Source organism: Cebus imitator, unplaced genomic scaffold, assembly GCF_001604975.1.
Source record: "Cebus imitator isolate Cc_AM_T3 unplaced genomic scaffold, Cebus_imitator-1.0 Scaffold558, whole genome shotgun sequence".
NCBI lineage: Eukaryota > Metazoa > Chordata > Mammalia > Primates > Cebidae > Cebus > Cebus imitator.
This window is the reverse complement of record NW_016107873.1, coordinates 500,658-528,158: the sequence shown is the minus strand read 5'-3', so window position 1 is coordinate 528,158 and position 27,501 is coordinate 500,658. Positions and strand designations below refer to the sequence as shown.

Here is a 27,501-nt window from a genome sequence, read left to right as displayed (position 1 = left end):
AATCTATACATGTATGAAAATTCATTATGGTAAGAAAGCTTATAATTTACATGTTTGAGGCTATGATCAAATTAGGGCAGAGACAGTTTGTGTGTTCTGCTTAAGTAGTATAATCTCTAGTGTCTAGAATAATACTTGTGCAGTATTATTCTTTATAGGCAATCAACAAAAATGTATTGGATTAACTAACTGATGATTAATCAATTATACTTGTTATAGTACATTTTGTAGAAGACAAAGCAGAAAAGCGAATAAGGAAGTTTAAAAATAGTAGAGAAGCAAAATGGAAAGTAATAATTGCAAATAATTTGAAACAACAAAAGTCCTTCAACTGGTAAATGGATAAAATTAAGGTATATCCATACACTGAAATATTACCCAACAATAAAAGGAAACAAACTATTGATACACAAAACATAGATGAATCTTAAATGCGTTATGTTAAGTGAAAGAAGCCAGACTCAAAAGGCTACATATGGTATGATTCCATTTATATGACATTCCGAAAAAGCAAAATTATATGGATAGAAAAGTATCAGCAGTTTCCAGGGACTGGGAGTGGAAAGAAGGGTTTGACTTCAAACAGGAGGCAAAAGGAAAATGTTTTTAGGTGATAGAAACATTCCTTAGTGTGGTGTTGGTTACACAACATTGTACGTTTGTCGAAACTACTAGAACTGTACATCAAAAGTAAATTTCCTTATACTGAATTTTATTAGGCTCTATAGAGTCAATTTGGTAACTAATATTCTCTTTACTTAAAAAAGAAATATAATTACAATGACTGAAAATTGTTTAGCAAATTATTGACATATTTCATATTCCAAATTTTAAAATATTCTTTGTTTTTTGTTTTTTTTTTGAGACAAGGTCTCACTCTGTCACCCATGCTGGAGTGCGGTGACTCAATTTAGCTCACTGCAACCTCCCACTCCCAGGCTTAAGTGATCCTCCTGCCTCAGTCTCCCAAGTAGCTAAGACCACAGGTACATGCCACCATGCTCAGTTAATTGTTTTTATATTTTTTGGTAAAGACTGGGTTCACCATGTCACTCCAGACTGGTCTCGAACTCCTGATCTCAAGAGATCTGCCTGCCTTGACCTCCCAAAGTGCTAGGATTACTACACAATCAAATTAGATAAAGAATATTTTAGGCAGGGCACAGTGGCTCACACATTCAGCCTAAAATATTCTTTATTCAATTTGATTGTCTTTGAATCCTTTATCAAAACTTTTTCATAATTTTTTATTTCAAATGAATTATAGGTATTTTATTAATGTGACTTTGCAAATAATATAGATTTATCTTAAAATTATTTCTTCATATCAAAAAAGTTTTAGAATTAATTTTAATACTAATTTGGGGGAGAAATTATTTACATACGAAGAGGACAGAAGGAGGATCCATTATATTTTTATTATTATTCTGAAATAAAGAGATAAAATTGGGCTTGTTTTAAGTGTTATATTTTCAATTTATTACATACACATTAAGAGAAGTGGTACTAATTTGCCCTGAACACATTCTACTGAAGGGTTCCTTCCTCCAAGGCTTTTATAGTGCCAAAAATTGTTCTTTGGAAACGATTATTTTAAACTTCTAATTGACAATATAGATAACAGTTTCTAGAATTGGCTGGGCACAATGGCTGACAGCTATAATCCTAGCACATTGGGAGGCTAAGGCAGGAGGATGGCTTGAGCCCAGGAGTTCCAGACCAGCCTGGGAAACACAGGAAGACACCAGCTCCACAAAAAATAAAAATAAATGAGCCAGGCTTGGTGGTGCATGCCTGTGGTCCCAACTACTCAAGAGGCTGAGGTGGGAAGATTGTTGATCTCGGGAGGTTGAGGTTGCAATGAGCCGAGATCACACCACTTGCAGTCCAGCCTGGGTGACAGAGTGAGACCCAGTCTTGGGAAAAAAAAAACTAAAAAAAAATTATTTTCCTGGTGGTATCCAACCCCATTTTTCCCAAAAAAAATCAGCCAGATGACATAAGTATTTTCCACAGTAAAGTTTATATCAGTAAATAATCATATAAAAATAATTACTTTGAATGCATTTAACTATAAAAACAAATCCTTTAATATATTGTTGGTCTTAAATAATTGGTTTCTGTCCCTTAAAGGAGACCAACAATATATTAAACACAGCTTCTTTACAAAAAAATCATTTAGTTTCATTGCATAGCAATGAATTTTTACTCATATGTAATATAAAGTAATTTTAACCTGGTAGAGTAATAACTCTAACAATATATCTAAAATATATTCAGCTAAGTCTTGACCTTTGATACCCTAAAATTTACAGAAAAATATCATCACTTTACAATATCCCCAAATTATTTACATTTAATTACCAATTAATTACACAAGAAGTTGCAAATGTCTGTTCCTTCCTATTTCCTTTGCCTATTCCTGAATAATGATCTCCTTCAAGGTATGATTATATCATAGAATGTCCCATACTTCATTGTTTCTGCTTACCTGCTGTTTTACCCAGGTCTGGAAGATAGACACTATGCTATTCATATTTGTATGACAGCACCTAGTACAATGTCGAGATAGAGCAGGGCCTTAACAAATTTTAAATAAACAAATAAATGCATAAATATATTAATCTGAAACAACTTTTCAGTACTCTGTGGCTCAGTTCTGTGTAGTTCTATTTTGAGTAATCAAATCATCAATTCAAATTTCAAATGAAGATTTATTTATGCAATAGTACAAAGAGTGCTACTTTAAAATCTCCCAAATAATAATTAAGTTTTCCACATGTTAGGAAATCATTTAATTCACTAATCCGTTATCAACAGGTTTTTTCATTGACTTTAAACCAGGCATTCAAGATCAACTTTGGTTTGACCAAAATATATATCTATATATCAGAATAAGTGCCAGAATTTATGGGGATTCCTTTAAAGTACTTTCATCTTTACCAGGATTTCTCAATCTTGACACTAGCAACATTTTAGGAGCAACAATGACTTGTTGTAGGCAGCTATTCAGTAGATTTTTGGTATTTAATAGATTGTAATAATCCATACACTAGAAATTTAGATGTACACTTAACCAACATGACTGAATAGCATCATAAGGCTAAAGGACATAACATCTGTCAAGTTTGAGTCAGAAGTAGATATTACTTAACACTTGATTTTGAGAAAATATTTAAGGTGTTAAGAGTTAAGTGGAGATTTGTTCCAATTTTTGCATCTACTAAATAAGGCTAATCAACTATTTATTGAACACATAGTCTATGTTATGTGTGTTTCATTGGGTTGTTGGGAAGAAAAAATGAGAACAGGCATTTTCTCATCCTATGTAAATTTTAAACTGTTATTAATGCCTATGTTACCAAGTTTAAAAATAGTCACTAATATGCACGTGCTCAGTGAATACTGACTTTTATTCTTCACATTCCAGTACTGTCTGAAAGCCTCTGAGTTTAAGAATCAGTTTCCAGAGACCTAGGTCAGTGCTTTTGGTGAAGAACCAATTTAGCTCCCTATCAGAGGTTTTTAACCTAAGGTTCACAGACCTAATCACAGATCCTCAAGGCATGGATAAGTAATTAAGGCAGCCTGAACATGGACATCTTTTTCACGAACTCTATGAGATTTAGTATGTCCTTCCATTTTAAATGAAATCAGCAAGAGACATATTAATAGTGGTTCCTGGCCAGGCACAGTGACCCACGCCTATAATCCCAGCAGTTTGAGAGGCCAAGGCGGAAGGATCACTTGAGTCCAGGAGTTCAAGACCAGCCTGGGCAACACAGTGAGAACCCCCCGCCAAACCATCTCTACTAAAAATAGAAAAAAAATAGTTGGGTGTGGTGGCATGCACCTGTAGTCCCAGCTACTCAGGAGGCAGAACTGGGAGGATCTCTTTGGCCCTGGAAGTCGAAGCTGCAGTGAGCCAAGATCGTGCCACTGCACTTTAGGCTAGGTGACAGAGTGAGAACTTCAGGCTAGGTGACAGAGTGAGACCTGTCTCAAAAAAAAAAAAAAAAAAAAAAAATTGTAGTTTTGGTGTCTTTGTCATAAGAGAAATAACAAATATTTTAATGTCATGTTACATCCGTGGCATATATCTTAAAATAGCATTCATGTTCTTCATTACTTTGAAATTACTGTAGCTTTAGATCTGCACTAAGGTTTGGTTTGGTTTTGCTTTGTTTAGAGACAGTCTATTGCTGAGTATAGAGAGTAGTAGTATAATCATAGCTCACTGCAGCCTTGAATTCCTGAGCTCAAGCAATCTTCTTGCCTTAGCCTCCTGAGTAGCTGGGACTATAGACATACACCACTATAGGCCTACACCACCATATCTGGCTTTTTTTGTTTTTGTTTTTTTTTTTTGAGACAGGGTCTCACTGTGTTGCCCTGATTGATCTCAAATTCCTGTCCTCTGGCCTCAAGCAATCTTCCTCTTTCAGCTTCCCAAAGTGCTGGGATTACAGGCATGAGCCACTGTGGCTGACAAACTTTAATAACATGAACAGGCACACAAACTAGTCATGCAGCCAACCTTTTTACTGATCTCTTTAAAAAATAAAACTTTACTTTAAATTGCCCATTATTTAAATACAGTATCTTGCTATATAAGTCTTCAATAAAGAGGAATATATCTTGCAATACACATTTGTAAGATACACTTAATTTGTCAATATTTTGATACCTACACATTTGTAAGATACACTTAATTTGTCAATATTTTCATATCTATATTTAAGTACAAATGGTTTCCTTTGTAATTCTATGTATATATTTATTTAAAATCATTCCAACTTTTGTGTCTTTGACATAAAATATGTTAAGGACTCTTGCAGAGAATTACGCTTCAGTTTATTAAGGAATATATACCTCAGACATGATATTCCCAGAAACACCACAAGATGGCTTTCTTGCTTTAGATCCACTGTGGAGATTTGCAGAAATGTTTTCTCTCACATTTTACAGTTGCTTTATGGAAGGTCAGTTTTCCTAAGCAACTGAACCTTCATTTATATGAAGAGATTCATTATGAGATAAATATTTTAATTGGCTCACATGATTACAGAGGCTGGCAAGTCCAATGACCTGCTGCCAGCAAGCTAGAGACCCAAGAGAGCCAATGGTAATGGTGTAGATCCAGTCTGAAAGCCAGGAGGTTCAAGACCCAGGAAAAGCCCACATTTTAGCTGGAGTCCATAGGCAGGAAAATATTGATGTCCCAGCTTCAGGACAGTCAGGCAGGGGAAGTTCCCTCTTACTCAGCTTTTTGGTCCTTCAACTGATTGGATGAAACCCATTCACATTAGGGAGGGCAATCTGCTTTACTCAATTCAAATGTTCATCTCATCCAGAAACACCCTCACTGACACTATAAGAACAATGTTTGAACAAATGTCTGTGCACCCCATGGCTTAAGCTAGTTGACAGATAAAATTAATCATCACATTCACAGATATCGTTGAGTGAATGTTTACAATGCATACAGGCATTACTCCAATGAAACAGTGGCTTGTTAGCCACTGTTGTTATGGTCAATAGTCTCATGAGGCTTATGATATAAAGAGCTTAGCAGGATATTATATGAAAAGCTACACAAATAACTATAACAATTGTGATAAGCATAGGGAAAAGAAAAAAAAAAAAAACAAGATAATTTAGGCAGTTAAAAAAGAAAGAGTTCACTGAAGAGTAATGTCAAAATGCAATCCGAAGGATGACTAGAAAGAGTAGCAGTTGACCAGGTGAAAAGTTGGGGGTAGGTGGTGAGGAAACAGTGTGGACATAAAGCCTAATGCATAAAAGCTTAGCTTCCTAGGGAAAGGAGAGGGAAGGAAAAACTGCACTGACTGTGAGAAAATGATAAAATATGAGCACTAGAAAGGCAGATAGAAACCTGAGCAAGTTCTAGTTAACCAGGTAAGAAGTTTCAAACACTATCCTAAGAGTAATGGGAAGCCCCAGCACCTTTCCTATTTATTCCATTTCATAAAAATATTGTGAGTGAGTTTAGCAATAGTCAACCTGCAATGTTTATCATTCACCATATTAAGGAACCAACAAACTAAGGCTAGCTCAGATTTTAAAAATTCCAAAAGGTGGTGGGTAGAACAATTCTTCAGAACCAGTTTCAGACTACCAGGCAAATCATAGATGGTTCAACCTTATATCATGATTCTCAATCTGTTTTCAGTGTCTCTATAAAATTCACATACATACTCCCACCTGAAACATTTTTCTTTATAACATTATTTTCTATCTACCACACTAAGGGCATATCTGATTTATTCCCTGTATAAATAACATTTTAACTTATGAAAATTAACTTAAAAATACTTCATATAGTATCTCTAGTATACAATGAAAACACTGGTCACTGGCAACAGTAGTTGCCTCTAGGAAGGGGAACCAGCTAGCCCAGACACAGAAGTGGCAGATAAACTTTTCACATTTTTATATCTTCTTATTTTTATATAATGAATCTATAAGACTATTTTTAAAATATTAAGAACTATTTCTCTCAATCTCTAAGAATATTATATTCATATTTAATATTTACATTTATTACATCTCAATCATTTTGTTTCTGGTAGCTCTGGCTACGGTAGAGACTGTTAATTGCCTGCCACAACATCTATTTCCCTCCTCCTTCCCAGGAACAGAATACTAATATTATTTGGGGTGGCAGTGCATTAAATAAAAGACATTTCCTGACTCCCCTGTAGTTATATGTGGCCATATGATGGAGTTCTGAACAATAAGTGGAAGTATGATGTGGGATGTCAGGAAGGCTACTTTGAAAGAGGGGACTTCACTGAAAAGCAGGCCTTCTTATAATTCTCTCATTTCTTCCAGCAGCCATGTTGGATTGCATAGGTGTTTTTTTTGTTTGTTTTTTTTTTTCAGACGGAGTCTTGCTCTGTTGCACAGGCTGGCATGTAGTGGTGCAATCTAGGCTCACTGCAACCTTTACCTCCTGAATTCAAGCGAGTCTCCTGTCTCAGCCTCCCAAGTAGCAAAGACGGGGTTTCACCATGTTGGTCAAGCTGTCCTCGAACTCCTGACTTCAAATGATCCACCTGCCTTTGCCTCCCAAAGTGCTGGGATTACAGACATAAGCCACAGCGCCCAGCCTGTAGGTGGTATCTTTAGACCTACATACTCAGGACCATGAAGTGATTGTGAAGATGACAGCACAGCAATAGAGAAGCCTATGTTCCTGATGACTTTGTGGACCCACCAAACACCTTATTTTAATTAAGCTGTACCTTAGTTAACTCACTGTTATTTTGCTTTTTTGTTATATATAGTAAAACCTAATCCTAAATCCTAAATGATATACTGGTCATCCTTACACTCAAGGAAAAGAGATTCTCCAACACACATTTAACAGCATATAAAAGAGGTTATTCTGCTTTTATCCCCCAAGGTAGTATGTTAACTACAGCAGTATCTGCAAGGTAAAACAGAATGTTACTTCAAACATTATCCCTGTTTCATCCATTCAACAAACTATTACAAAATACCTACTACATTCTAGTCCCTAAGAGCGATTGTGTTGAAAGATAAATCTATGATGCAAACCAGTATAACACTCCTTCCCACATCCACAAAGAAAGTTAAATAGGCAAGAAAGAAGGTGGGGAAGAAGAAAGAAAGAAAAGAAAGAAAGAAAGAAGCTCCCCTGTATAGAGACAGGGAGGGGGCCCCAAAGCCAGAAGAGGGAACCCCAAAGAAATTTTGAACCTCGTAATTTCTGTACAATGTATTTTCTCCCTCACAGCACAAAGAGGGCAGAAATAAGGTACGTAGAGATCAAAAAAGCAAAACTTTTTTCTAAATCCTTAAAACACAGAAATTTTATAAATTATTTATAGAGTGTTTATCTTACATGAACCATTTCCACACAATAATCTTTATTATTAATATTGATTTGTATACCAAATATGTACCCAGTAAAATGGGGAAAATTTTGAGTATACATTTTAGAGCCAATTCCCTGATGTTTTTCTTTTCTGAACTTAAAAACAAGTTAGACTGAGTTTCACACATTCATACCTTAAAAATAACAACCTAGGCCGGGTGCGGTGGCTCAAGCCTGTAATCCCAGCACTTTGGGAGGCCGAGGCGGGTGGATCACGAGGTCAAGAGATCGAGACCATCCTGGTCAACATGGTGAAACCCCGTCTCTACTAAAAATACAAAAAATTAGCTGGGCATGGTGGCGTGTGCCTGTAATCCCAGCTACTCAGGAGGCTGAGGCAGGAGAATTGCCTGAACCCGGGAGGCGGAGGTTGCGGTGAGCCGAGATCGCGCCATTGCACTCCAGCCTGGGTAACAAGAGCGAAACTCCATCCCCCCCCCAAAAAAAAAAGTAACAACCTAAGGGTCTGGTTCTGTGCAAAATGGTGGCTACAGTATGCTTTGTCTCTCCCGCTGAATCCACAATGATCCTTGTATAGAATGTATTGAGCAGCTATGTAAAGACTGAAAAATAAATGGTAGAAGAAGAACTAATGAAGATCAGAACCTAAAGTACCACAAAACCAGATTAAGTTTCTTGGCATTTCTTTCCTCCAATATGGCCTGACTTTTTTTTCTCTCCCTGCTGTAGTCCACTGGCCTTGACTCAAAAGTAGCAGAAAAGCTGGAAGTGCAACTGATTGTGTACAAAGAGTGCCAAGAGACCAAGAATCAGAAAGGGGACTCTTGGAAGGTCAGAGGAGGAAGAAAGAACACCCAGTATTCTTTTCCATCCTCTCAGGTAATCGCAACTCCCAGGTAATTGCACAGCGATGTCAGAAGTAATAACCATGACAGATGTCTAAAATTCTAAAGTAAGGGAATCATTCTTTTTACCAGAGGATATAAACCCGGTCTCAAGATATTGGGTCAAATGCCTGTTGCACCTTTCTCTCCCTGTCTTCCAATCACATGGCCTCAGATGCAAATACAACTGAAGGAAATACACAGCAGGGCAGGAAAACAAAGTCCCAGTTTTCTGGCCAGAGAACTGGAAAGAGGGTCCTCACGGAAACATAAAGTATCAGAGAGATGACAGAAAAAGGGAACTCATGAGAGCAATCCCATAAAGTTGTATATAAACTTCTACATTCACCTTTGAGCTAAATGTGCATAGATCTGACCTTAAACAGCATACCAAAAGTTTTGAGAAGTAAACTATGGAGTGGACTACTGCATAGATCCCACACTATCCAATGGGTGGTACACATAGTGGACAAATCCAAATAAGCAGACTTTGAAAACCAAATTGATATCAGAACCACAGGCCATAGGTGGGTCCAACTTGCAAAATTACCTAACCAGGTTGAGTGACCACTAAAGCTAAAAGGAACAGTATTCCCCTTAAGATTTAACCAACAGCTAGAATCTCATTATATGCAAATGTCCAGAATAGATTAAAAAATTACTAAACATAGAAAGAAACAGGAAAATGTTAACTTGGAAAATAAAAGACAAATAACCAAACACCAATCCTGACATGTCAGACCTTGAAATTTTTGCACAATGTACAAAAACTTAATATCAGTTATTATAACCATGCCTAAAAACATAAAGGCAAACTCTTTTTAACTAAATGGAAAGAAAGTATTGACCAAGAAATAAAAGCTATACCAAATGGAACTTTTAGAACTTAAAAATACAATAATTATAATAAAATATTCATTGGATGGGCTCAGGAACAGAATTGAGATGAAAGTAGAAAGTGTCAGTGAACTTAAAGCTGAATCATTAGAAATAAACCAGTTTGAAAAATAAAGAGAAAACAAGTCCTTTAAAAAGTAGGCCTTTTGATACTATCATATAGTTACCTCAGAGCCTTAGGACAATATCAAAAGGGCTAACATTTGTTTCATCAGAGTCCCAGAAAGAGAGGAGAAAGAAAAAAATATTTGGAGAAATAATGGCTGAAAACATATCAAATTTGGTAAAAGACATATACTCATAGAATCCGCAGCTCAGCAAACCCCAAGAAGATAAACCCAAAACCTCCAAACCCAGAAACATTATACGTAAAATTCTGAAAACCAAAAATAAAGAAAATACCATTAAAACATCCAGAGAAAACCAATGCACTGTAAACATATAAGAACTTGAATGACCTCAGATTTCTCATCAGGAAAAAGAAAGGGCAGGAGGAAGAGAAATGGCTTTTCTTAGGTCTTAAAGGGAAAGAACTGTCAACTCATTATTGTATAACAACTGAAAATAACCTACACATATGAAGGTAAAATAAATTCTTAGAGGAAGAAAAACTAAGATAACTGGTTTCTGGCAAATCTGCTCTAAAAAATGTTAGAGGACATTCTTTAAATGAAGGGAAATGATACCCCAAAACAAATATGGAACATGAGGAATTTAACAAGAGCAACACCAATTATCCTTTCCCTCTTAAACTCTTTAAAATATGTGTGACAGTTAAAAACAAAAGTTAGGGCCAGGCACAGTGGCCCCAGTGTGTAATCCCAGCACTTTGGCAGGCTGGAGTAGGCAGACACCTTGAACTCAGGAGTTTGGCAGCAGTCGTGGTAACATGATGAAATCATGTCACTACAAAAAATATAAAAATTAGCCAGGTGTGGTGGCATGTGCCTGTAGTCTCAGATGCTCAGGAGGCTAGGGTGGGAGGATTGCTTGAGCCAAGGAGGTCAAGGCTGCAGTGAGTCATGCTACCATTGCACTCCAGCCTGGATGACAAAGGAAGACACTGTCTCAAAAAAATAAATAAAAGTTATAGGCCACACCTATAATACAAGCACTTTGGAAGGCCATGGTGGGAGGATTGCTTGAGCCCAGGAGTTTGAGACCAGCTTGGACAACATGGCAAAATGCTATTTCTACAAAAAAATACAAAAATTAGCTAGGCATGATGGTGTGCACCTGGAGTTCCAGATACTCAAGAGGATGAACTGAGTCTAGTAGGTCATGCCATTGCACTCCAGCCTAGATAAGAGAGCAAGACTCTACCACATAAAAGAAGTTATAAATATTACATTGAATTATTATTCTAAAAATGTTTATGTAATACATATATAAAGATATAAGAAAATATAATACATATAACTACAACATAAATAAAGTAATGAGACCTATATAATGGTAAGATTTCTGTATTTCAATTGAAATTGTAAAATTTTAACTTTAAGTTGACTGTGAAAAGTTCAGTACGTGTATCAAAATCACCAGAAAAAGTACTAAAAACAAGCTATACAAAGAAATATTGTCAAAAACTCACTGAATAAATCAAAATGGAATAATAAAAATATTTAGGTAGGCAAGGTGTGGGGGCTCATGCCTGTAATCCCAGCACTTTGGAAGGCTGAGGCAGGCGGATCATGAGGTCAGGAATTTGAGACCAGCCTGACCAACATGGTGAAACTCCATCTCTACTAAAAATACAAAAATTAGCTGGGTATGGTGGCGTGTGCCTGTAATCCAGGCTACTCAGGAGGCTGAGGCAGGAGAATAGCTTGAACTCAAGAGGCGGAGGTTTCAGTGTGCTGAGATCATGCCACTGCACTCCAGCCTGGGTGATAGAGCAAGACCCAGTCTCAATTTAAAAAAATTTAAAAAAAAATTAAGCAAAAAAAATTAGATTGGAAAGAAGAAACAGAGGCATGAAAAGGAAACAGACACCTATGATAGAAATCTGTTTAACTCTCTGTGTATCAATAATTACATTAAATGTAAATAGTCTAAACACACAAATCAAAAGACAGAGATTGTCAGAAATTGGCAATGGCTACAAGCAAACCTGGCTAATTAGATCATTACTGCTTCTCACCTACATGTTCCTATCAAAGTCCAGGAAGTGTCAGCCAAACAAAGCAAGGGAAAGTGCTATATTATGAAATTTTACCTCAATTACATAAGTATATCATTAGTTTGCTAGGTCTGCCACAACAAAGCACCACATACTGGGTGGTTTAAACAGGAATTTATTTTATTAAAGTTCTGGAAGATAGAAGTCCAAGATCAAGGTGTTGACAGGGTTGATTTTATTCTATGGCTTCTCTTCTGAACTTATTAGATGGCCATCTTAAGACTCTGAAAAGATAATTTAAATGTATTTTAAGATATTCTAAGCTTAAAGGGTCAATGCCTAATATTATAATGGAAGTCTGAGAACTCCTTCAGCCTCTGGATCTCTAAGGTTTTTGTTTTGCTTTGCTTTGTTTTGTTTTTCGGAGACAGGGTCTCACTCCGTCATCTTGGCTGGAGTGCAGTAGGTGTGATCATGGCTCACTGTGGCCTTCTGCCTCAGCCACACAAGTAACTGGGACTACAGGTGCACACCACCGTGCCCAGCTTTATGTATGTTTTTTTCTTTTTTGTAAGGTGGGGTTTTGACATGTTTCCCAGTCTGGTCTTGAACTCCTGGGCTCAAGTGATCCTCCTACCCCGGCCTCCCAGGTGGCTCACATCTGGCATTACAGGTGTGAGCCTTCACACCTGGCCTCATAATTACTGACATTGGTATGAACACTGTATTAGCCTGTTCTCATGCTACTAATAAAGACATAGAAACACTGAGTAATTTATAAAGTCAGAGGCTTAACTGAGTCACAGTTCAGCATGGATGGGGTGGCCTCAGGAAACTTACAATCATGACAGAAAGGGAAACAAACAGATCCTCTTCACATGGTGGCAGGAAGAAGAAGGAGCAAAAGGGGGAAAAGCTTCTTATAAAACCATCAGATCTTGTGAGAACGCACTCCTATCAGAGCATGGGGGTAATCATCCCCATGATTCAATTACCTCCCACTGGGTCCCTCCCATGACACATGGGGATTTGGGGAACTACAATTCAAGATGAGATGAGATTTGGGTAGAAACACAGACAAACCATATCAAACACACAAGTACTTTTGCTGATGCTCTTACTCAACAATAACCTGATTATCGAAAAAATAACACCAGTGTTTTTAAATCTAGGGTTTGTACATTAATACAAAGCTCTAGGAGTTACAGTCTCATGTTTTTAGAGAACATTATTCATTATTATATTACTTGACTTCCTACTATGGTTTCATTGTGTCGCCCAAAATTCATGTGTTGGAAATTTAATCTCCAATGTCTTAAACTCCACATCACCTTTCTCAAGAGTTATATCAAACTCATCTTTCTTATTACAGCACACATTTTGTTATTGGGATATCCTATACTACTGCTGTTGTTTCAACTAAAGCAAAGTAGCAGACATAGAGAGAGGCATCTGGCTGTATATGGCTTTCACAGAAGTGGGATTCTGTCCTAAATCAGTTTCTCATGTTGTTGAGGCAACTCTAGAGAACTGTGATGGATGAAATTTTCTGATTAATTCATTTGGATCTAGTTTACATTGAAGAAAAAGAGGTTTAAGGTACTTTTCCTTCATGGTCATGAAACTTATTTCTCCCTCTTTTCCTTACAACACACCCAACGAGATCTTGTCATTCCAGGAAGCAAACAACTACAAAACCTCATTTTTTAGATTTAAAAGTGAGTAATGCTGACCCAAATTAACTTCTATACAATACTATTTTCTATTGAAGCATAACTCTTAAACATGACTTATACTGCACCAAACTGCCTGAAATATGGAAGAGTTGTCTCTTTTGGAGATTTACTCGTGGGTCTTGTTATTATTTAATCTTAAGATATAGAAACCATGTAAGCACAACTATGATAGAACTATCAATTAGTGTTTTCTACCATTGCAAAGGGAAATAAACTGATTGAGAAATAAAAAATAAACATGATTATTTTATTATGTGTAGAATTTTAATTCTGAAGGGAAATTTATGAAATATTATTAGTCACATGAAAATTATTGAGAAAAAATGTAAAACCCAACTCATCTATATCAGATGATATCCCTGAAAATAAAAAACACTAACATTAAATTAGACACATTTTTATAAGACCAGCCAAGATAAGCAACTCAAAAATAGTTTGGACTATGCACAGAAAAACATTAAATTTCCTAAACATGAGGTAGATTTACTTCCCCAATTGCTTTGATTAAATCCTACCTGAAAGATGCATATTTTAGTATAAACAAATAGGCTTAGAATCATACATAATTCATAAAGGAAGATCCTAATTCTCTTAAGTTTTTTGAAAATTTTTGAATTCATATCACATCTATTGTTAACTTTGATTTTACCAGGATGAAGCACCTCCCTTAGGTTATCCAGCAAGTAATTAAAATTTTATGAGATTACCAAGCTTAAACCAAATTCCAACTTTTCTGACTATATTCCAGCATACAATATAATGAGATAGGAAGTCAACTAAACTTTAGATTTCAATGTGAATTTATTTTCACAAAATTATTTTAAAGAGGATAATGCCCAAACTGTCACTTTAAACAGGTGAGTTCTGTTTAAAGACCAAAAAAAGACATAGCTCATTCATTAAGTAAACATTTATTTAATGTCTACTGAGCAAAATACTGTTCTAAATATTGTCACTCCTGCCCTATGACATCAAAGAAATGAGAAAAAATATACAACTTATGGCCAGGTACAGTGGCTCACGCCTATAATCCCAGCACTTTTGGAAGTCCTAGGCCAAGGCAGGCAGATCACTTGAGGTTGGGAGTTTAAGACCAGCCTGGCCAACATGGCGAAACCATGTCTCTATTAAAATATACTGGGCATGGTAGTGCATGCCTGTAATCTCAGCTACTCGGAAGGCTGAGGCATGACAGTCACTTAAATCCAAGAGGTGAAGGTTGCAGTGAACCGAGATCGCACCACTGCACTCCAGCCTGGGTGACAGAGCAAGACCTTGTCTCAAAAAAAAAGTAAAGAAAAAATACAACAAAGTAAATAAAAAATTATATAGTACAACTGAATACATAAAAACAGAGGTGTCAAATAATAATAAGACTAATATAACTAGGAAACGCTTCCTTAGAGACATCATTATTAAATTAACTAAGATGTTATAATAATAGAAATTACACACGAAAAGAAAAGAATTAAGAGATTCAGCAAATATATTTTAAGTGGGAGCCTATGCTGGGGAACTAATAAGATAAATTTGGAGAAGACAGTAAACCCAACTGACAGACTGATTTTACATTAAACATGACAGAAAATAATAACATACTATAAATGCTTAAGTAATAGAAGAGTAAAGTGAAGAAAATGCTAATTAATGAAGGTAACTCTTTTATACCTACATGCAGAATGAATTATATCATTCATCAGTGGAAATAAAAGCAGCAAAACTGTTGCTGCAGCTACCCGAAGGTACAGTGATGAAGTTCTGTGTTAGTCTGGTTGAAAAAGATACGTGACAGGCTGGGTTGCTGGAAAAAAGTAAAATCTACCATTGTCTCTTTAAAGCCAAGGGTTATTACAAAATAATTAAAAAAGAAAAAAACACCTCAAAACATTCCTGGGCTACTAGCAACTTAAAGGCCTAGAGGTCTTGAGTATAGGACAAATGAACAAAGTCGATGGCTGTGGTTTCAATGATACATAGGAAATTCTGTTACTTCCACAAGGCACCAGGTAACTAACCTAGAACTGAGTAAAACATTATTCCATTGATTGACTCAAAGTCAGTACACTGGACTGTGAATCCAATTTGATGTAATGCAGATAAAAAGTTCAATTATTACAAATTCAAAAATGTGCTTTTAACATATTAATGCTATATCTCATCTTGGATGGAAGATCTTTGTGATACTATTATTTGGAAGTAGGAATTAATCCTTGATTCCTAGTAACCTGTTCAAATTCTTTTGAACAGGAGTCAAAAGAATTTTTATATCATAAATTCTTGATGTAATCATAGTAAAGGCAATAATTACTCTTGCTTAGGGATTGCCTATGCCATCTACACACTCTTAATAGACACTCTTGCCCCCAAGATGAGGAAAATCAAACAGGTTATACAACTCATGTAGTCCTTCTTAAGTGTCAACCCACAACTTGGTCATAAATTACAGCAGGCAGGTGACACATATAAGTCACAAATAGTTTTGTCACATCAAATTTTACTTTTGCTCTACTGAAAATAGGTGGCAAACTTGCAGAATAATAAAAGAGAATTTTAAAAATCAAACTAGCAATTAAATTTTTTAAAGAAAGAAATAAGTAGGAATAATTTACAATTTCATAATGCTACATGACCACAGGTAACACATAACTACAGACATGTAAAAGTTGCCTGTCACCACAAAACACACAAAAAAAACTCACACTAACTGTAACTTAATAAATAAATCATGTCTTTAAGCTATTAATATGATCAACAAATCATCAGGAACATCACCAGGAAAAAGCTGACCTCCTGTTCTTAATGTAAAAAGCATGTCCACCAAAGAGACAACCAAAATAACTAAACGGACCTCTGTGCTGATGGCATTTTCAAAGTCCTGAATAAATAGGAAATGTCCAAAACGCACACGCGCGCGAACACACACACACACACACAGACACTCACAAAAGGAACAATCCAGAGACAAACCTGGCTGTAAAATAACATCGTGGAAGCAAAATGATAAATCAGGAGGTATTTTTTATTTGCGAGAGATCCCGAGTGTTTATAGTGCATCACCAGTGAAGGAAAATGAAGTGTTACCCAGATCCGAAAAGGAGTCTCTGAATAGGGTGTACACTGAATTCCCCTTTAATAAAGAGAGAACAGGTCTAAACAGAATAAATTTTTAACTTCCAGAAGGCCAAATTAAAAACAAAATAAAAAAAGAAGAAAGAAAAGAAATGGCTTTACCCATTTCTTTACCCAGTCCCATGTCTGGGACAGAGCTCTTCTACCAGGCCACGCAAAGTGTCCAAGGCAGAGGCCACCCACCACGCATTCCCAGACTCTTAACCGTGTCACTCTAGAAACAGAGAGGACTTGGATTTCCAGAGTGCTAACGTGATCTGAAGGTACTCAGTACATTTTTCTGTCTGGGCGGGACCAGTAGAACCACTTCTCGCCATATCAACCTCCAATAATTGCCACACTGTGTGCAACCAGTAAGTAGGTAGCACACGGAGACTGACCTGGCAGCCTGCCTGCTACCTTCACAAAAAACACTCCATTCACACACTTGGATACTACTTTCTTTGGCTGGGCTCTTGTTTTTGGAGAAGAATTGCCAAAAAGTATCGTAAACAAGTTACACGTTTACCTCTACCCTTAACCTGGGATGCCGACGTGCAGAGGCACCAGCACCGCCCTGCCCACTCTGGGTCCCCCAGGCCGCAGCTGCTCATGGGGAACCGTCCCGGGGGAGCGGCGGAGGGGCGAGGCCATCGTTCAGTTCAGGGACCCGCAAAAGGGGCCTGACCCTGAGCCAGAGGGGTTGATAGGCGGCCAGGCGGGCCTGCAGATTTACCTTGTTGAGGTGAGGGTTCCGCGTCAGCAGGTAGCCGCGCTGGTGGGTGTGGCGGCGACGGGGGACTTCAGGCTCCATGGCTGGCGCCGGATTCGGCAGCGGGGTCAGGCCGGGGCTGGCGGCACGCGGGGTACAGGCAGCAGATGCTGCTGGGGCGCCGGCGCTGACTGCAGCTGCGGCGGCGGCCGCACGGTGAAAGGCCCAGCAGCTGGGGGCGGGTGTGGGTGGCGAGAGGGGGTGGACGCGTCGGGAGGGGCCCGAGCGAAGCTGGTGTCCCCAGCAGGGCAGCCTGCGAGGAGCGAGAAGCGCTGAGTCATGGCAGGAGATCATCCGAGCCGGCGTCTGAGGAGGAGGAGGAAGAGCGAGGCCGTGGCAGCGCTGCTGGTGGCGGAGGGGGGTGGCGGCCGGAGCCCTCGGTTCCGTAGGGCCTCTGCCCACCATGGGCTTACGATCACCGCTGTGGTCGCCTCTCACCATGTAGCCATGCCTAAAGGGTGTGCACTGGGTGGGTCCAATGACCCCAGAGACCCAGGGTGGGGGTGGGGAGCGGGGAGCGTCAGGCCAGGGTCTCCCCGCCCGCCTGGGAAGGCGGGAGAAGGTGCTAGAAGACGCCAGAAGGTGCGAGAAGATGCCAGCAGGTGCGAACCTGAGAGGTTCAGGCAGGGCTGGCGGCTGCGCAGACACCCAGGGGGACTACGGGACGGATTCATGAGACCCCGGGACTTGACAAAAGACCTCGACTGGCTGACGAGAATCAGACTCATCTCTCCCTTCTCATTAGCGTCTTCGAAGCTCTCTATCCACAGCCTTCACCGCGGGGTCCAGGATGCCGGCCATGCCTGGGGCCCTGAGGCCCAAGGGAACCAACCTTGACCTGGAGCGTTGAGGCCCAGGGGAACTGGGAGGAAGCCCAGAGAGGAGAGCTCAGGCGCCACGCCTGTCAGTTTCTGTAGATTTTCCACGGGAATTTTATTTGAATGCCATTAAAATAAGAGTCAAGGTGTTAGGGTGCAAAGGCCCAATGAACAGTCCTTTTTATCTTGTATATCTTGATATCTTGTATATCATTTTTCTGGGAGTCCTAGAAACCTGATGTTCGAGAACCGCTGCTCTCTCTGAATAAGGGGTAAGCAGCCTTTCAGGGCTTTAGTTTCTTCTTTGGTAAAAGAAGAGGGTTAAAATAAATGATCTTCCAAAGGTGATATTTTTGTATTGTTTTATTGATATTTATGCTTGGAAGTTCATGGATTGGAGAAATAGTCACATCATACCAAAAGGAGTGTCTGATAAAAATAAATTAATAGCAACAGACACTAAAGCCTTCTGTGCCCCAGTTTCCTTTTCAGTTAAATAGGATTGCTAGTTTGTCTCATTCATCCCTGCATACTGATAATACAAAAAAATACTGTTTGAGATTGATTATTTGCTGATTTTGTATCTCCGTACACTAGACACACATCCAATCACAGTGTTTTCATTTCTAGTTATGTTACTTTATCAGAAAGATTTCTTACAGTAATTGTATTTTGTCCATATTTGCATCCGGAAGCTTCTTTGACCTAGTCTAAATTATCTATAATCAGTTGTGTTTATAGAGAATATTTTCTAGGCATCACAAAGTTCTTTTCAAAAAACTCCTTGAAGTTAAATGACACCTTTCATTGTGAATTCTATACTCCATAAATACTTAAATCCTACAACATCTAAGAAAAAAATATGCTTTACAAAACTCACTCTCCCGAATTAACAGAAGCACATTACAATTACGGTGTTTTATGTGAGAGAAAACAGTTTAACAGCAGGCCTGGGAGCCAAATTCAAGCTGCTTAAGAAGAAACAAAATGTTAGTACAACAGGTCCTTATTATAATGAAGTACTTATTACATAAATTTAGATATATTACCTGTCTCTTCCTGTTTCTGAGATTTAATATTTACAGAATGGAAAGGTGTTATAAGTACAGGGAGTAACCCACAAAGAGTATATGGCCTCTCCCTCAAAGGCAACATTGCAAGGAGATTACAATATCCTGCCAGTAGTAGGTAAGCATCTTTCATTTATATGTTAACTTTAATTATGTAAATAGCCTCAGTCATCTTGAATAATAACAGAATAAGGCCTAGCTGAAGGAGCCATTTAGTACATTTATATGCAGTTCCAAGAATACTGAAAAGAACCTATTTTTCTACATAAATGTTAGCTAGAATATAAAAATTTTCAGTCTTTTTTATAATAATCTTTTATAAGGTTAGGTTTTATTTCCAAAAACATAGGAAAACAGATGCAGAGAAAGAAATTCCTGCTTTAATTTGCCTTGTAACAAATTGTGGTTGTGCTGTCACTCTGCACATAATTGGTAATGTTAAGAATGGGTATCATTCACAAGTTAAGGGACTAAAACCTATAAATTTCTGTTATATACAGGTGAGAATGCTATCAGTCAAAATCAGATTTTTCTTGCCCAAGTTATAGTTTAGTATGTAAAGAGCTTTTACAACATTGAGTAAAATATGATTGTAATAGATACTCTGATCAAATGTTAGTTGAGATTGCAAGTATAGAAAATTCAGGAATACAGCATATATAGCAATTCAAATGTTTTACTTTCATGAGATAAAAAAGATTAATAGAAAATGATGTATCTGTGATGATTTGTAATACTAAGTAAATGATTCTGTGTTCACATAAAAAGCACACTACAACTTTGAAATCGTGTGCATTTTATAGCACATCTCAATTTAGACACCAAATTTTTATCAAGAATTTGATCTGTATTTCAATTTTATAAAGCTTACAGTTGCTATAGTAGACTTTTACACCTAACTTGTTGCAAATATACCTTAAAGTTTTCCAGCGACTAAACTAGTATCTGTTTTGTATTTAAATTAAAATAAACAATTTGAAACTGAGTACCTCATTTGCACTGGCCACATTTCAAATGCTTAATAATATGCCAGTGACCATTGAATTAGCACAAGCCTAATCCAATCCATTTGGGCCCTTAATTAAATGTTTTACATAAATAAAGGTCAAATATACATACATGTGTTTTTGTAATGTTCATACAGTGGTTATATGACTTGCAGAGTAACTCAAGTTATATTACCTTATTAGTCTTTCACATACATAGCTATTTATAACTGTAAATGTATGCAACATACTGATTTTCTTTACAAAGCAGATTATTTTCCTTCTTCTCAGGTAGCCAACCTAGTTTCATTCCTCAAACCATTGTGTTAAAAGTTCACAACATCCCAGTTGATAACATGGCATATGGAATAAACTTCCAAAATAGTAAAACTGCATTTTAAATAAACCTTTTAAAATTCAGATGTCCACCTAAGTATTGTACTTCAAGACAGCCAACTGCTAGAGAAATTTTGCACATGCTCTCAATGTTGCTGCCATTTCCCAATCCCCCTACCACCCCCACCCCCTTTCCCCCCACAGAGTCTCACTCTGTCACCCAGGCTGGAGTACAGTGATGCAATCCCAGTTCACTGCAACCAATGCCTCCCGTATTCAAGTGATTCTCCTGCCTCAGCCTCCCTAGTAGCTGGGATTACAGGTGTGCACCAGATGGCTGGCTAATTTTTGTATTTTTAGCCTCACCATGTTCCCAAGGCTGATCTCAAATTTCTGACCTCAAGTGATCTGCCCACCTCAGCCTCTCAAAGTGCTGAAGTGCTGGGATTACAGGCATGAGCCACCACACCTGGCCAGCTGCCATTATTTGAAATGTTTTTCAGTTCCTCTTTTGGAATTAGTTCTTATTTACTCAGGATAAACACTATACCACATTCTTTTAAGAGCATCTTATTAGTTTCAGGCCAGGCATTGTGGCTCACACCTGTAACCTCAGCATTTGGGGAGGTCAAGGCAGGAGGATCACTTGAGGCCAGGAGTTCAAGACCAGCCTGGCAACAAAAGTGAGACCTGTCTCTACAAAAAAAACCTTGGGGAAAGATTAGCCCAGTGTGGTAGCATGCACCTGTAGTCCCAACTACTCAGGAGGCTGAAGCAGGAGAACTGCTTGAGCCCAGGAGGTCAAAGCTACAGTGAGCCATGATCGTGCCACTGTACTCCTGCCTAAGCAATAGAGCCAAAACTTTGTCTCAAAAAAAAGAAAAATGAAAAAAAAAAAAGAAGATTATATCAGTTTTACATCCACAGGTACCAGGGTTTAGAACTTCAGAATATCTTTTGGGGGCCACAGTTCAATCCGTAACAAGTATGAAGTCTGGAAGCAGACTGACTGGGTTTGAAACTTTCTAGCTCTTTGTCTTTGAATATCTTATTGTCTCTGGGGCTCAGCTTTCTCATCAGAAAAATGAGGATATTAAAAGTATCTGCCTTTTAAAGTTGTTATGGGGATTAAATGAGGTGATTTGTGTGTATTTATTCAATAAATACTGACTGATTAACCTACTGTGTGTCAGCCCCTGATATAGGCCCTGGAAGATTTATAGTGAATAATAAAAAATCTCTGGCATCTGGAAATTACATCCTATTGAGACAATAAACAAGCTATACTATGTCATATCGTATAATACAGATACATGTAAAGTACTTAGAACAGTGCCTGTCCCATATAAGCACTCAATAAATGTTACTCCTTTTCTTCAAGATTTGGTTCATCTTATAAAGCCATTCCCCATTCCCTCACATAAATATTTCCCCCTTAATTTATTCAAAATGTTTGCCGAACACTTTCTCTATGCCAAGACTTAGACTAGGCACTGGTATGCAAACATAAGGTTATGGGGACAAACAGCCAATATACAAGTAAAGAAATAGGTAATTATGAAATCCAAACAAATTATGAAAACCAAAATCCAAACTAAATATGAAATCCAAATTATGTAAAAGAAATGAGTATACACTTCAGCAATTGGCAACATGAAGACTAATATTTTTAAATATTCATAATGTTTTAAATTGAATTTTTAATGCTATTTAGGATGTCTTATATTTAAGTATTTGAAAATCTCTCTGAATGGTACAGTATTCTTTCAAATGTAAATAAAAGATAGCTTCGGTAACACTTCATTTGAATGTTCACAGCAAATTTGCCCCCACTGGGGATATTCCCAGAAATACTTCATCAACTTTGAAGGGGAAAATACTCATTTAGACAAGTAATAGCTGGTGTACTTGTCAACAAAGTATTAAAGATAGTAATCTAGAATATAGACTTTGGACTAAGAGTTCCTGGGCTCCTGTTCCAACTTTGCCAACTTTGTCGTTACTTACCTCCGTTTGTCCCCTCCAATGATTTATCCTCATCATAATAAGCACTACATGGGTAGTTGTCAAATGAAAACAAAGATAAAAATAAATCAGATGCATTACTCTGTATACTTACTTTCAATTTTTAAAAAGAAAACACTATCCATCACTAAAAGAAATTAAAATATTGGCTGGGCACAGTGGCTCATGCCTGTAATCCCAGCACTTTGGGAGGCCGAGTGGGCAGATTACCTGAGATCAGCCTGACCAACATGGCAAAACCTCTCCTCTACTAAAAATACAAAAATTAGCCAGGCATGGTAGTGCATGCCTGTCATCCCAGCTACTCGGGAGGCTAACGTTGGAGAATAGCTTGAACCTGGGGAGGCAGAGATTGCAGTGAGCCAAGATTGCACCACTGCACTCCAGCCTAGGCAACAGAGCAAGACTCCGTCTCAAAAAAAGAAAGAAAGAAATTACAATATTTTAAGAATATAAATTTTACTTAACAATTTTAGCCATTATAGGTTTTGGCTTTAGAAAGTAGAATTAAGTTACTTGACAAGATTAAGTATTAATCTTGTAGGATTAATTAATGTTGTACTGGATTTTTGTGTTTTTCACTCTCTTATAACAAAGTACAATTTTTTTGAAACTGCTTATTTGTGTTTAATTTTCATGTTTTCCCATATATCACCACAATATACCTTCTACAATACATCATTTCTCTATCTAGGTCAGGGGTCAGCTATCTATGTATGTCATGCTAAAGCTTGCCACTCTCTTTGTTGTACCTGTGCCAATCCAAAACTGTTCTCCAGGCTGAAAATGGTACAGCTGTTCAGATTCTACAACAAGAAAGGAAATTATGTCACCCCTCAAATTAGGAAAAGCTTATGGGATATTCCAGTTATTTATCAGTTTGTAACACATTACTGCAATATTTAATGGCTTAAAACAGTAATAATCATTACATTATCGCTCACGGTTTCTGTGCATTTAGAATTTAAGAGGGGCTTAGCTTGTTGGTTCTGGCCCAGGGTTTCTCATATAGTTACAGTTAAACAGTGGCTGGGACTGATAAAAAAGGGTGAGGGGTGGCTATGTGTGTGCTCTCTCTCTCTCTCTCTCTCTCTCCCCCCCCCCCTCTTTTTCCTCTCTCTTCTCTCCTCTCTCTTCCCTCCACCTCCATCTCTATCTCTCAAGTAGTCTAGGGCTCTCTACATATTTTATTATGGGCCAATGAGTTCCTCACAGCATGGCAGCCTCAGGGCAGTGAAAGAGCTTACCAGGAGCCTGAAGACTTTCAGAGCAAGCATTCCAGGGAACAGGACAGAATGTGCTTTTTCTTTGGGTGGCCTAGCCTTAGAAGTCATATATTGTCACTTCCTTCTTACTCTCTTGATCCAAACAAGCAGTCACAAAAGCCTGTCTCCATCGGAGGAGTGTCCAAGTTACCTGTAAGAAGAGCTTGTATGATAGGATAAATGTTGCAGCCATTTGGAAAATACAATCACACACATGGAAGTATGAAGAGACCTAACTTTTCTTTTTTTTTCTTTTGTTTGAAACAGAGTCTTGCTCTGTGGCCAGGCTGGAGTGCAAGTGCAGTGGCACAATCTCACTCACTGCAACCTCTGCCTCCCAGGTTCAAGTGATTCCCCTGCCTCAGCCTCCTGAGTAGCTGGGACCATAGGCACACGCCACCACACCCGGTTAATTTTTTTGCATTTTAATAGAGATGGGGTTTCATCATGTTGGCCAGGATAGTCTTGATCTCCTGACCTCCTGATCCGCCCAACTCGGCCTCCCAAAGTGCTTGGATTACAGGCGTGAGCCACTGCCCCTGGCAGAAGAGACCTAACTCTTCTTAACTGCTTGCTTCCAACACTTTTTTATGTCACCTTTTTAACTCATTTGAAATAAGGAGAGGGTGGTGCACTTGATAGAGACAAAATCTTGACATCAATATAAAATGTGCATAAATAAGTAAGCTGAGGAAAAACTTATTCCAGGAAGGTAGTTTATAGCATCTATCATAATTCAGTTTAGATTCAGGCCTCAATCCTTGCAACATCTTCAGTGCATCAGATGTTGGAGTTCATGGTGATTCTAAGTACAAAGAGATTTCAAAGTATTAATACCTTCTAAATTGTTTTCCATGTGGCTTAATGAAGTATATTTTATTTTAGAACTCAGCCAGAATATTATATTAGCCAAAATACACCATTCTACAATATTTTAATTACCTTAAATAGGAGATTACTAAATTAGGCTGGTTTTAGAGAATGCTAACAAAGAGCTGTGAAAGAATTATATATTAGAAACAAAAGTTGTTTGAGCCCATTGGAACCATGAAGTGATTTAGCTAGAGTAAAAATACCATATTAAAAATAATACTAGACACTGAATATTGAACAGATAGAGAATTTTCTTTATAGAGAGACAGTGTCTTGCTATGTTGCCCAGGCTGGTCTTGAACTTCTGGCCTTAAGTGATCCTCCCATCTTAGCCTCCCAAAGTGCTGGGCCACCACACACGGCCTGAGAATTTTTTCAGTTTGGAAAATCTGCTTCTAAACTATTGATGGTTTGTTTCCTTTTGTAGTTCTGTAATGTTCGAAGTTTGCAAAAAAAGTATTACTTTTACGTTCAGGAAAAAAAAAAAAATTAACAGTTGGAACATTCCCCAGGGGAGGATATAATAAAAGTAATATATGATAAAATATTAGGAATCACAGTTTTTTTCCATTTGTTCCAAAGTTAATTTGAGATGATGATTTGGCATCTTACTTCACTACCTTCCTGCAATGTGGATAACTTAAAATCTCTGACTGCTTGCCAGTAGGCACTGAGGTCAACCACATAATGCAACTCTGAGTTAGTGAGGGTAAGTTTCAGAATACCTTACTCTGCCAAACATCTGTGCAGATTCACCCTGCTCTTACTTTGAAAAAGCCAGACTAAAAACAAATAAACAAAAATTATCTTAAAAATTAAAAAGTAAAAATTTAAAAACTTTATTGAAAGTTTAACTTTTTTTCATAACAATGTAGATTGAATTTGTTTAACCCAGACTCACCTAAAGAACAGATTGTCATATAACTTATTTAATAAATAATTGACTTTCAAAAACAGTATGAGATTAATAGTAATTCACTAAGCAACAGTATTATGTGGCTTTTTACTTCTCAGTATTTTTCTACATATTTTGAAAATTTTGATGCTGGAGTTAGAGAAAATACACATTTAATATTTATTGAGTAAAGTTTTTCAAACACACACAAAAAAAGTAGTTCAAAAAACAATTAAAATTTTTCTTTGGAGTGACTAGCCAATTCTTGCTTTAAAAGTGGCATTATTTTCTGGTACCGTGTTAAATTATTTGGCCTCTTACATCAAAAATATATTATTTTTTAAATGAATAAGAAAATCACACAGACAAAGAGTTAGCCTTACCAAATTGCTTTAGGTAATTTGAATAATCTAGAGAGAATATTCTTTGTTTAATCTAGACAGAATATTCTTTGTTTTGGAGATCAACTCAAAACACAACGTTTTTAAATTTGTTAACTTTGTTAACCACTCTAACTAGTGGTTAACATCCAGTGACCAGCCAGAAATAGAATGAAGTCAGCATTAAGCACAAACTATCCATCTGTAATGTCACCAGAAACTTGGCATTTAAAATCTAGTTCTAAGCTGAAGCTCCTAATTTAACGGCAGAGCTCTACAACTTCTGGTTCTTGGAAGAGGGAGAATATGTGCATGAAAGGTTGTATTCAGGAGAGTTACACAGAGATTCATTCATGATAGATGGAGAGACCTGAATGAAAGCACGTAGGCCAGAGGAAATTTAGAGTGTTAAAATGCATTTTGAAGACATGGTCCAATTCCTCAAGAGAAATTGGGGAATCTTTGGGCAGGAGAAAAAAATATCATATGGATTTGGTAGGAAAGCTATTAAGTCACTTTGGGATTTTGACAACATCCAAACTTTTTGTATTTGTTATCCGCACAAATCCATTCAAGACTTCCAAATTAGAGTGGAACTCATATTGATACAAAAAACTTCATGTGCAATTTTTAAAATTTCCAGGTCATTCATATTTAGATTTAGAGATATTCTTTGCTAAAATACTAGAAAACTTTGGATTATTTGCTAGAACCATATGCAAAAAAATTTGCAAAGTAATTCTGGGCTTCCTCCCTGCTTATTCCACCTCCACTGACTGTTTATCCTCTAAGGCTAATAGAGCAGAAAAGGAGGCTCCTCAGTGTACTTCCCTCTCTGATTGCTATGGAAACTGTTCTGTCATCCAGTTAAATTGGGCTGTGGAAAATTCTGAGACCATTATGCCCGCGTTGTGGCTTTAGTGTGGTAAAGTATCAGGGCAAGGCAGGAATTAAGTTTTAACAGGCAAACCAGAGCTGCACAAAGGGAAGATGAATAATCCAAACACATTTGCTTCATCCCTTCCCTTTCCTTTCTTCATGCTTTACTAAGCCACTCGATGTAATGGAAAATCAGCAGCAACCAGTGAAAAGATCATCCTGAGCAGAAAAGGGAAGAAGCTTCCAGAACACAGCCAAAGTTAGAGCAAAACTATAAAAATCATTTAATTAAAAATAATATAATTATCAAGATGTCCCTAAAGACCTGATATTAAGTTCAGTGATAGGTTCTAGGTTTGCCATAGACTATATGATTAGTTTTACAGGTCAGATCCCAGAGACTTTGATTTGTTTGCCCTGTGTATAGGGAAACTGATACATAATTGTAGAAAATACATTGTTAACTTACTACGAGTATTAAATCACCTGGACATTGTTATATATAGTTTGTCTGGAAATTGTTATGTCTTCTAATATCTGTTGAAGGGACACTAAGTCCATCTCCATGAGGCT

General features: G+C 37.5%; 1 protein-coding gene across 1 annotated transcript in view; it reads right to left on the bottom strand.

The window, feature by feature from the left end:
• The window catches only part of ME1 (malic enzyme 1), a 195,194-nt gene extending 177,325 nt beyond the window's left edge, over positions 1–17,869 (bottom strand). Inside the window, exon 1 of the mRNA XM_017515763.2 lies at positions 17,366–17,869. Coding sequence (XP_017371252.1) covers positions 17,366–17,842 — 477 coding nt within the window. The 5' untranslated portion in view covers positions 17,843–17,869. The remainder of the gene's footprint in view (positions 1–17,365) is intronic.
• Positions 17,870–27,501: the final 9,632 nt, after the last annotated feature.